The 12,528-nt window shown below is 44.1% G+C and overlaps 1 protein-coding gene across 1 annotated transcript in view; it reads right to left on the bottom strand.

The window, feature by feature from the left end:
• Positions 1-12,528, bottom strand: part of LOC309808891 (forkhead-associated domain-containing protein 1-like) — a gene marked incomplete at both ends in the record, with an annotated part of 88,057 nt that overhangs the window by 25,448 nt on the left and 50,081 nt on the right. The window contains one exon of the mRNA XM_082629463.1: positions 1,091-1,199. Within this exon, the coding sequence (XP_082485589.1) occupies positions 1,091-1,199 (109 nt within the window). The remainder of the gene's footprint in view (positions 1-1,090; positions 1,200-12,528) is intronic.

Genomic DNA, 12,528 nt, shown 5'->3' with positions numbered 1-12,528 from the left:
GCCCAATGCTTCGAAATCCCCGCCCCTTCCCCAAAATATTAGAGTTGTCCCAATCCTCCCACTCATTAGCCTATAAAATTACCCAGCCCATAAAAACTAACTGCCCCATATTTGGGGGCCTCTAGCCTTCTGAGATGGCCCACACTCTGTCTGTGGAGTGTGTTTCTCTCTAAAGAAATCCACTTCTTACTTTGTCTCTCACTGAATTCTTTCTGCGATGAGACATAAAGAACCTGAGCTTTAGTAAGTCCCGAGACCAGATGCGTGATCTCGATTAAAAGATAGTGGGTTCTGACTGGGTTCGAGTCCCAGCCCACGGGTTCAAGTCCCACCTGAGTTCCATGGTTGCACACCCACTAAGCTGGTCCCCCTTGGCCTCCCCCCTTGAAGCGCTGGCCACCACGACACACAGTTTATTTTCTCCACAGCAGCACTGCTCTCTGAAGTGGGCTTGTTTATTCATCCCTTTACTTTTATTGTCTGTCACCCCCTCCCAAATCTGTGAGTACAGGAATCTGACTGTCTTGCTTGGCTCTCCCTCCCCGGAGCCTGGAACGGGGCCTGACACCTAGAAGGAGCTCAAGAAACATGTTGAAGCAATGAAGGAATCCAGGGAATCAAAGCTCAGTCACAGCTGTGCGTTGGCTGCCCCTCTCCCAACCCAAGCCCTTTATCAGGCAACAACCTCTGATCAAAATAGAAAATGGTTTCCTTTGGGCCCAAGTGCACTCGGCTGAAATGGGTGAGACTATGGGTGCCTTAAAGGAGTGACCCCATTTTGTCCACGCTCTAGTTTGCACTCAGGCTGCTTTGTGGAACCACCCAAGCCACAAGGCGACCTGTGTTCTCCCTGGTGGGGCCAGTGCTCAGGAGACCTTGTAGCCAAGAGATACCATTCTCTCAAATATTTACCAGGCCCTGCCCTCGGAACTGGGTGGCAAGAAACCTCCACTGAGGCAGAACTCTAATGCACCGACACGGGTGATCCCTGAGGCTGCACCCATGTCACGGGCACAGGTGCGCTGGTTGACTGGTGATGTCTGCAGGGGGAGGGCAGAAGCTCTGGGGCCTGAATGCAGAAGGGCCTCACCTGACGTGATTGCGGCGTCCCTCCTTAAGTTCTCGGCCTCGTGCTTCAGGGAGGTGATTTCCAGGGTCTGGCTCAGCACCTGGTTGTAGCCTTGCTGTAGGGCACTGATCTGTGGAAGGAGGCAACACACAGTCAGAGGGGGCCAGCCAGGCCTGCAGGACACGCCGGTACTTCTCCAACGTTGGGCAAAGAGTCGGGCTGATCTTGGATCGGGGTGTTGGGGAAATCAAGGTTTTCCGTTGTCACTAGTGGAAGGGGCAGGAGGGGGCCTGTTCCTTCAGTGACCACCATGTCATCGGTCCTCAAGACACGAACCTTATCTTTGTGGCCACCCAGGGGCTCCGGTGCTGCTGTCTTCCTATGACCTGTGGGTTTTCAGCCATAAATAGACCAGCTGTTGGTTCCAGATCATCCAGCACTGACTGGATGCACAGCAAAGTTCAAAAGCCAGGAGCAGGTTATGAAATGAATTCCCTCTAATGAGAATAGAGGGTAGTTTATACCTCACAGAACACTCCAGAGTTTACAAAGCCCGTTCACACGTGCTACACTGATACTCGTCACAGCGTTGCTGAAGGCTGACGTTCCCATTAATGTGCCCATTTTGCAAGGGAGCCAGGTTGAGACTCAGAGAGGCGAGGCCCCCTGCTCGGCATCACGCGGCTGGTCAGACATGGAGTCTGATTCAAACCCAGTCTTTAGTTGCCTGGTTCCTCCTTCCCAGGTGGCTCTAGGAATGAGCGTGAGAAGTTGGAGGCTGTAAAGCATGGCATGGACTCGGGAGCTGGACTGTGGCTTTCAAGTCCTGTCTCTGCCAGTTAACGGGCTTTGTGAACACAAGGAGGACGCCATATTCTGTTTCCTTTTGTTCAGTCTGCACACGGGGTGATGGTGGTCCCAACCTGATAGGATTGTTAGAAGTATTTTAATAAGTAAGCATGTGTACAAGTGCTCAGATCAAGCCTGGCACACGGCACAGGGGGAAGAGCTATTGACGGTCCTCTCCTCTGACTACCCACTGGGTGTTTTTTTTCTTTTGTTTTGGGTTTATTTTGGTTTTTTTTTTGCGGTACGCGGGCCTCTCACTGTTGTGGCCTCTCTCATTGTGGAGCACAGGCTCCGGTCACGCAGGCTCAGCGACCATGGCTCAGGGGCCCAGCCACTCCGCAGCATGTGGTATCTTTCCGGACCGGGGCACGAACCCGTGTCCCCTGCATCGGCAGGTGGACTCTCAACCACTGCGCCACCAGGGAAGCCCTCACGGTGTGTTTTAGCTTCAACTTCCCTTGTCCGTCTCTGGGGAAGGTAGTTGGTAATCTTTATGTGTGCATTTGTAAGCCTTGCCAGGCTCACTTAAACGCCAGTGTGGTTGTTATTAAGAGGAAATACAGGGGCTTCCCTGGTGACGAGGTGGGTGACAGTCCGCCTGCCGATGCAGGGGACGCGGGTTCGTGACCCAGTCCGGGAAGATCCCACATGCCGCGGTGCGGCTGGGTCTGTGGGCCATGGCCGCCGAGCCTGCGCATCCGGAGACTGTGCTCCGCAATGGGAGAGGCCACAACAGTGAGAGGCATGTGTACCACACACAAAAAAAATAATAAAAAAATAAAGGAAATACAGGAATCGTGGGTGGGAGCACCACAGGCCGGCTCTATCTATGGCTGCTGTGAGCACCCTCTAAGTCCATGGCTCAGAGCCCCCTCAAGGGCGGGCCCCCCTCCAGGGGTCTAGGTCTACACGTGGGGTGCGGAAGGCTCTCCATCAAATGCAACGTTGGTAAGGGCCCGAAAGTAGCTGCCAGGCCTCGGCCTCCACAGAGCAGGTACCCGAGAGGCCGGGAAAGAGAGCTGGGCCCAGAACCCCCTCCCTCTCGGTCTGATGTGGCCAGACTGCTTGTTCTGAGTGGCCCGGACATTCCCACCTCAAGGTGCACTGTGGGCCTTTGCCCTGTGATTTTTCAGATGTCAGGCCTCAGTACTCCCACAGGGACACGTTTATTGGGGCATAAATGTCAAGCAATCCGTAGACAGGACAAGAGCTAGCTTGTTTTGTTTTGTTTTTTTTTTTTCGCTGTACGCGGGCTTCTCACTGTTGTGGCCTCTCCCGTTGTGGAGCACAGGCTCCGGATGCGCAGGCTCAGTGGCCATGGCCCACGGGCCCAGCCACTCTGCGGCATGTGGGATCTTCCCGAACCGGGGCACGAACCTGTGTCCCCTGCATCGGCAGGCGGACTGTCAACCACTGCACCACCAGGGAAGCCCCACTAGCTTGTTTTGATAGATCAAAACGGAAGTGACAAGGAGAAGGATGCAATTTCTTTTCTTTTTTTAAAAATAAATTTTATTTATTTATTTATTTATTTTTGGCTGCGTTGGGTCTTTGTTGCGGTGCATAGGCTTATTGTGGCGCCTTCTCTTGTTGCAGAGCCTGGGCTCTAAGCACACAGGCTTCAGTAGTTGTGGCACGAGGGCTCAGTAGCTGTGGCGCACAGGCTTACATGCTCCACGGCATGTGGGATCTTCCCGGACCAGGGCTCGAGCCCGTGTCCCCTGCACTGGCAGGTGGATTCCTAACCACTGTCCCACCAGGGAAGTCCTGGGTGCAATTTCTTTGTTCTCCTAAGGTAAGGTTGCCAGATTTAGGGGAGGAAAAAAGGATGTTCACTTAAAATAGGATTTCAGATAACGAATAATATTTTAGTGCAAATGTGTCCCATGCAATATTTGGGACACACGCTAAAACGAAATTCTAAAATTCAAATTTAACTGGGTGTCCTTACTTTATCTGGCAACCCCACCCGAAGAGAGTTCCTAAACTTCAGTCATTCATATACCACTTTCACCATTTTTCCCATGTCTCTTGGCTAGCCCCACTATAATTTCTTAGCATTTTTCGTAGAAGCAGCTCCCTTTTTAAACTTAAAAACGTGCATTAAATTAAAAATAACTGTTATAAGAGTAAATAGAGACTCAGTGTCTTAAATAAAAATAATCCCTCCAAAAGAAGAAATACAGGAATTTCCCTGTTTACCATCAGACCAGGTTTCGGGCATCATGCTAAAAAAAAAAAAAAAAAAAAAGATTGGGGGGAGGTGGTGGGCATGCCCAGGTAATGGAGTTCGGGCGTGCTGATATGGCCACCAGATGGCGCTCACAGCCTTTGGTCTTGGTTTGTGTCCTTGGAAATCTTGTCATTATTACTCTGGTAGAATTAACAGAACCGTCAAGGTCTCACAAGTTTTCTGACTCGTTTCATACACCATCATGGTTCAGAGTCTAGGACATTTGGGGCAGTTACACTTACTTTTTCCCTGGGGCACCTGAGACATTATTGGGGGGGGTCTATGCTAGAAGTTGCGGGGACACAGGCCACTCTGACCCCCACTCTCCCCAAGGCTATACTTTTGCATGTTTGTGCTTTGGAAACTTTCAGTGAAAAAATTCTTTCACATCTTACTTTTCTCTGTTGGGGGGAACTACAACTTTTCCATAAAAGGTCCTTGGAACACTGAAAGTGTTTGTAAGCTCTTCTCAGCTTAATGCTTTTATTTGCACGATACCAGAGATAGAACACACAGAGACAAACTTCCAGAAGGGAAAACATACGTTCCCCTCTAAGACTCCAGTGGTTTTGACAGATTGAAAATATTTCAATCTGAGTGTCAGAGTTTTAGGATTTCGGATTGCTGGAAAACTCCAAAGAGTCTTCAAACCTCTTTGATACTTTTACTATCAAAGTAAATATCCATATTGTTTGTAATGACATAAATTCCAAGATGTTTAATGTCTGTTAAGCTGTGTAATAAAATGGGCACTGAATCATAAGAAAGTTAAGAGTGCTAGGAGGAGTGATTGTTTCAGGATGATAATTTGGCTTCTAATTAGCACAGGCGTATAAGAGCACATGGAGGTAAGAATTTTCTAGTGATATTGTAGCGGATCGAAGATCTCTGAGAGCAAATCATTATGCACACACCTTCGGGGACCAGGGAAAACACATAAAGTAATCAGAACCATAAATCAACCTGCCATGTGGCTTATACTTCTGGTGGAATGCTCTGCAGGCAGTAGAATAGTTAAGAAACTAAAATGTCAGTGGATGAAACTTGATTTGAGTTCAAACCGATGGAGCCTCTGGTTCATATATGCCTTGCTATAAAATATTCTTCTTCAGTTATAAGTGAGGCTCCAGTGGTAGGGGAGGCAAGAGCATGATGCATCAGTGTAATTATTTCTAGATAATTTCTTTGTAAAAAAACATTTTTCCCCCAGATATCGGCAGCCACTTTAAATAAAACTCAAATTGGGACCAGCTGATATTCAAAGATATGTGGAAATTATATAATATTCTATGTCAAATATATTTCAATTATTTAAAAAAAGGTATGTGGGGAATTCCCTGGCAGTCCAGTGGTTAGGGCTCTGTGCTTCCACTGCTGGAGGCCTGGGTTTGATCCCTGGTCAGGGAACTAAGATCCTGCAAGCCGCGTGGTATGGCCAAAAATAAAAAAGGTATGTGGGAATAATTCAGCCTCATCCATGTACCTGAAAAAGACATGTCATTTTCTCAGGAAACCTCTGAAATGGGAGAATAACTGAAAGGAATATTTCAGCAAAATTGGGTTCAGTTCAAGAAAAAGATGCTCATTAATGTGTCAGCTACATGTCAAGGTAGCTGTTTGCACTAATAATTCCTACAGGACCTGTTACTTTCATTGTTTTTTCAAAACCAGGTTTGAAGGAGAGTCATTAGTTCATTTAAATATTAGAGCATGTATTTGTTGACTTGTTTTTTCTGTCTCCCTCACTAGAGCATAACAGGGGGAAGGATCATGTCTGTCTTGTTCTCTGCTGAATTCTCAGAGCCTGGAAGAGGGCATGGCATGGGATAGGCCCCCCAAAATATTTCTTTGGATTAATGGACGGATGGATGGATGGATGAATAAAGAACAAACAAACAGACACGGTCCTAACAGAGTTCTAGAAGGTTACTGGGACCAACCTTTGCCTTCATGGAGCTTACAGTTTCCTGCTAGAATCTCCTAGGTTCACCATACACAATCTGTGTCCTTTCTACAGCACCATTTCTAGGATTGAAACTGTGTACCTAGAATCGGTTACAGAGGGAAAGACAGTAAACAGAGAACAAGAGAACAAGGGCCCCCAAGCACTGACTACGTTTTTTTTTTTTCTCTCTCTTTTTAAAAAATGTTTATTTATTTATTTATATTTTTCTTATTAGTCACCCATTTTATACACATCAGTGTATACATGTAAATCCCAATCTCTCAATTCATCATACTACCACCCCCACCCCCTGCCGCTTTCCCCCCTTGGTGTCCATACGTTCGTTCTCTACATGTGTGTCTCCATTTCTGCTCTGCAAACTGGTTCATCTTTACCATTTTTCTAGGTTCCACATATATGCGTTAATATAGGATATTTGTTCTTCTCTTTCTGACTTACTTCACTCTGTATGGCAGTCTCTAGATGCATCCACGTCTCTACAAATGACCCAATTTTGTTCCTTTTTATGGCTGAGTAATATTCCATTGTATATATGTACCACTTCCTCTTTAACCATTCGTCCGTCGATGGGCATTTAGGTTGCTTCCATGATCTGGCTATTGTAAATAGTACTGCAATGAACATTGGGGTGCATGTGGCTTTTTGAATTATGGTTTTCTCTAGGTATATGCCCAGTAGTGGGATTGCTGGGTCCTATGGTAATTCTATTTTTAGTTTTTTAAGGAACTTCCATACTGTTCTCCATAGTGGCTCTATCAATTTACATTCCCACCAACAGTGCAAGACGGTCCCCTTTTCTCCACACCTTCTCCAGAATTTGTTGTTTGTAGATTTTCTGATGATGCCCATTCTAACTGGTGTGAGGTGATACCTCATTGCAGTTTTGATTTGCATTTCTCTAATAATTAATGATGTTGAGCAGCTTTTCATGTGCTTCTTGGCCAGCGGTATATCTTCTTTGGAGAAACGTCTATTTAGGTATTCTGCCCATTTTTGGATTGGGTTGTTTGTTTTTTTAATATTGAGCTGCATGAGCTCTTTATATATTTTGGATATTAATCATTTGTCAGTTGCTTCCTTTGCAAATATTTTCCCCCAGTCTGAGGGTTGTCTTTTCATCCTGTTTATGGTTTCCTTTGCTGTGCAAAAGCTTTGAAGTTTCATTAGGTCCCATTTGTTTATTTTGGTATTTATTTCCATTACTCTAGGAAGTGGATCAAAAAATATCTTGCTGTGATTTATGTCAAAGAGTGTTCTTCCTATGTTTTCCTCTAAGAATTTTAGAGTGTCTGGTCTTACATTTAGGTCTCTAATCCGTTTTGAGTTTATTTTTGTGTATGGCGTTAGGGAGTGTTCTAATTTCATTCTTTTACATGTAGCTGTCCAGTTTTCCCAGCACCACTTATTGAAGAGACTGTCTTTTCTCCACTGTATATCCTTGACTCCTTTGTCATAGATTAGTTGACCATAGGTGTGTGGGTTTATCTCTGGGCTTTCTATTCTGTTCCACTGACCTATATTTCTGTTTTTGTGCCAGTACCATATTGTCTTGATTAGTGTGGCTTTGTAGTATAGGCTGAAGTTAGGGAGTCTGATTCCTCCATCTCCATTTTTTTCCCTCAAGACTGCTTTGGCTATTCGGGGCCTTTTTTCTCTCCACACAAATTTTAAGCTTTTCTGTTCTAGTTCTCTAAAAAATGCCATTGGTAATTTGATAGGGATTGCATTGAATCTGTAGATTGCTTTGGGTAGTAGAGTCATTTTCACAATATTGATGCTTCCAATCCAAGAACATGGTATATCTCTCCATCTGTTGCTATCATCTTTAATTGCTTTCATCAGTGTCTTACAGTTTTCTGCATACAGGTCTTTGTCTCCCTAGGTAGGTTTATTCCTAGGTATTGTATTTTTTGGTTGCAGTGGTACATGAGAGTGTTTCCTTAATTTCTCTTTCAGATTTTTCATCATTAGTGTATAGGAATGCAAGAGATTTCTGTGCATTCATTTTGTGTCCTGCAACTTGACCAAGTTCATTGATTAGCTCTAGTAGATTTCTGGTGGCATCTTTAGGATTCTCTCTGTAGAGTATCCTGTCATCTGCAAACAGTGACAGTTTTACTTCTTTTTTTTCAATTTGGATACCTTTTATTGCTTTTTCTTCACTGATTGCTGTGGCTAGGACTTCCAAAACTATGTTGAAGAATAGTAGTGAGAGTGGACATCCTTGTCTTGTTCCTGATCTTAGAGGAAATGCTTTCAGTTTTTCACCATTGAGAATGATGTTTGCTGTGGCTTTGTCATATATGGCCTTTACTATGGTGAAGTAGGTTCCCTCTATGCCCACTTTCTGGAGAGTTTTTATCATAAATCAGAGTTGAATTTTGTCAAAAGCTTTTTCTGCATCCATTGAGCTGATCATATGGTTTTTCTTTTTCAATTTGTTAATATGGTGTATCACATTGATTGATTTGCATATATTGAAGAATCCTTGCCTCTTTGGGATAAATGCCACTTGATCATGGTGTATGATCCTTTTAATGTGTTGCTGGATTCTGTTTGCTAGTATTTTGTTGAGGATTTTTGCATCTATATTCATCAGTGATATTGGTCTGTAATTTTCTTTTTTTGTAGTATCTTTGTCTGGTTTTGGTATCAGGGTGATGGTGGCCTCAGAGAATGAGTTTGGGAGTGTTCCTTCCTCTGCAATTTTTTGGAAGAGTTTGAGAAAGATGGGTGTTAGCTCGTCTCTAAATGTTTGATAGCATTCACCTGTGAAGCCTTCTGGTCCTGGACTTCTGTTTGTTGGAAGATTTTTAATCACAGTTTCAATTTCATTACTTGTGATTGGTCTGTTCATATTTTCTATTTCTTCCTGGTTCAGACTTGAAAGGTTATAACTTTCTAAGAATTTGTTCATGTCTTCCAGGTTGTCCATTTTATTGGCAGAGAGTTGCTTGTAGTTGTCTCTTAGGATGCTTTGTATTTCTGCAGTGTCTGTTGTAACTTCTTTTTCCTTTCTAATTTTATTGATTTGAGTCCTCTCCCTCTTTTTCTTGATGAGTCTGGCTAATGGTTTATCAATTTTGTTTAACTCCTCAAAGAACCATCTTTTAGTTTTATTGATCTTTGCTATTGTTTTCTTTGTTTCTATTTCATTTATTTCTGCTCTGATCTTTATGATTTCTTGCCTTCTGCTCACTTTGGGTTTTGTTTGTTCTTCTTTCTCTAGTTCCTTTAGGTGTAACGTTAGATTGTTTATTTGAGATTTTTCTTGTTTCTTGAGGTAGGCTTGTATAGCTATGAACTTCCCTCTTAGAACTATGGGATGCTTTTGCTGCATCCCATAGGTTTTGGATAGTCGTGTTTTCATTGTCATTTATCTCAAGGTATTTTTTGATTTCCTCTTTGATTTCTTCAGTGATCTCTTGGTTATTTAGTAACATACTGTTTAGCCTCTATGTGTTTGTTTTTTTTACAGGTTTTTCCCTGTAATTCATTTCTAATCTCATAGCGTTGTGGTCAGAAAAGATGCTTGATATGATTTTAATTTTCTTAAATTTCCTGAGGCTTGATTTGTGACCCAAAACGTGACCTATCCTGGAAAATGTTCCGTGCGCACTTGAGAAGAAAGTGCAATCTGCTGTTTTTGGACGGAATGTCCTACAAATACCAATTAAATCTATCTGGTCTATTGTGTCATTTAAAGCTTGTGTTTCCTTATTAATTTTCTCTTTGGATGATCTGTCCATTGGTGTAAGTGAGGTGTTCAAGTCCCCCACTATTATTGTGTTACTGTTGATTTCCTCTTTTAGAGCTGTTAGCGATTGCCTTTTGTATTGAGGTGTTCCTATGTTGGGTGCATATATATTTATAATTGTTATATCTTCCTCTTGGATTGATGCCTTGATCATTACGTAGTGTCCTTCCTTGTCTCTTGTAACATTCTTTATTTTAAAGTGTATTTTACCTGATACGAGTATTGCTACTCCAGCTTTCCTTTGATTTCCATTTGCATGGAATATCTTTTTCCATCCCCTCACTTTCAGTCTGTATGTGTCCCTAGGTCTGAAGTGGGTCGCCTGGAGACAGCATATAGATGGGTCTTGTTTTTGTATCCTTTCAGCAACCCTGTGTCTTTTGGTTGGAGCATTTGATCCATTCACGTTTAAGGTAATTATCGATATGTATGTTTCTATGACCATTTTCTTAATTGTTTTGGGTTTGTTTCTGTAGGTCCTTTTCTTCTCTTGTGTTTCCCACTTAGAGAAGTTCCTTTAACATTTGTTGTAGAGCTGGTTTGGTGGTGCTCAATTCTCTTAGCTTTTGCTTGTCTGTCAAGCTTTTGATTTCTCCATCGAATCTCAATGAGATCCTTGCTGGGTAGAGTAATCTTGGTTGTAGGTTCTTCCCTTTCATCACTTTAAGTATATCATGCCACTCCCTTCTGGTTGGTAGAGTTTCTGCTGAGAAATCAGCTGTTAACCTTCTGGGAGTTCCCTTGTATGTTATTTGTCATTTTTCCCTTGCTGCTGTCAATAATTTTTCTTTAATTTTTGCCAAGTTGATTACGATGTGTCTCGGTGTGTTTCTCCTTGGGTTTCTCCTGTATGGGACTCTCTGTGCTTCCTGGACTTGGGTGGCTATTTCCTTTCCGATGTTAGGGAAGTTTTTTTTTTGTTTTTTTTGTTTTTTTTGTTTTAATTTATTTTTGCTGTGTTGGGTCTTCGTTTCTGTGCGAGGGCTTCTCCTAGTTGTGGCAAGCGGGGACCACTCTTCATCGCGGTGCGTGGGCCTCTCAGTATCGCGGCCTCTCTTGTTGCGGAGCACAGGCTCCAGATGCGCAGGCTCAGTAGTTGTGGCTCACGGGCCTAGTTGCTCCGCGGCATGCGGGATCTTCCCAGACCAGGACTCGAACCCGTGTCCCCTGCATTGGCAGGCAGACTCCCAACCACTGCGCCACCAGGGAAGCCCCGGGAAGTTTTTGACTATAATCTCTTCAATATCTTCTCGGGTCCTTTCTCTCTCTCTTCTCCTTCTGGGACCCGTATAATGTGAACGTTGTTGTGTTTAATGTTGTCCCAGAGGTCTCTTAAGCTGTCTTCATTTCTTTTCATTCTTTTTTCTTTATTCTGTTCCGCAGCAGTGAATTCCACCATTCTGTCTTCCAGGTCACTTATCCGTTCTTTTGCCTCAGTTATTCTATTGATTCCTTCTAGTGTGTTTTTTTTTCAGTTATTGTATTGTTCATCTCTGTTTGTTTATTCTTGAATTCTTCTAGATCTTTGTTAAACATTTCTTGCATCTTCTCGATCTTTGCCTCCATTCTTTTTCTGAGGTCCAGGATCATCTTCACTATCATTATTCTGAATTCTTTTTCTGGAAGGTTGCCTATCTCCATTTCATTTAGTTGTTTTCTGGGGTTTTACCTTGTTCCTTCATCTGTTACATGGCCCTCTGCCTTTTCATCTTTTCTGTCTTTCTGTGAATATTGTTTTTGTTCCACAAGCTGCAGGATTGTAGTTCTTCTTGTTGCTGCTGTCTGCCCTCTGGTGGATGAGGCTATCTAAGAGGCTTGTGGAAGTTTCCTGATAGGAGGGACTGGTGGTGGGTAGAGCTGGCTGTGGCATTGGTAGGCAGAGCTCAGTAAAACTTTAATCTGCTTGTCTACTGATGGGTGGGTCTGGGTTCCCTCCCTGTTAGTTGTTTGGCCTGAAGTGACCCAACACTGGAGCCTACCTGGGCTCTATGTTGGGGCTAATGGCAGACTCTGGGAGGGCTCATGCCAAGGAATACTTCCCAGAACTTCTGCTGCCAGTGTCCTTGTCCCTTGGTGAGCCACAGCTGCCTCCCGCCTCTGCAGGAGACCCTCCAACACTAGCAGGTAGGTCTGGTTCAGTCTCCTATAGGGGTCACTGCTCCTTCCCCTGGGTCCCAATGCACATACTACTTTGTGTGTGCCCTCCAGGAGTGTAATCGCTCTTTCCCCCAGTCCTGCCAAAGTCCTGCAATCAAATCCCACTAGCCTTCAAAGTCTGAGTCTCTAGGAATTCCTCCTCCCATTGCCGGACCCCCAGGTTGGGAAGCCTGACGTGGGGCTCAGAACCTTCACTCCAGTGGGTGGACTTCTGTGGTATAAGTGTTCTCCAGTTTGTGAGTCACCCACCCAGCAGTGATGGGATTTGATTTTATTGGGTTTGCGCCCCTCCTACTGTCTCTTTGCACCTTCTCCTTTGTCTTTGCATGTGGGGTATCTTTTTTGGTGAGTTCCAGTGTCTTCCTGTCGATGATTGTTCAGCAGTTAGCTGTGATTCCAGTGTTCTCGAAAGAGGGAGTGACAGCATGTCCTTCTACTCCGTCATGTTGAACCAAATCTGACTACGGTTTTAAGCAGAATTATGCACTGAGGCCAAA

The sequence above is a fragment of the Mesoplodon mirus genome (assembly GCF_964341445.2).
Source record: "Mesoplodon mirus genome assembly, chromosome: 7".
Classification (NCBI taxonomy): domain Eukaryota; kingdom Metazoa; phylum Chordata; class Mammalia; order Artiodactyla; family Ziphiidae; genus Mesoplodon; species Mesoplodon mirus.
This window is presented reverse-complemented; position numbering and strand designations above follow the sequence as displayed.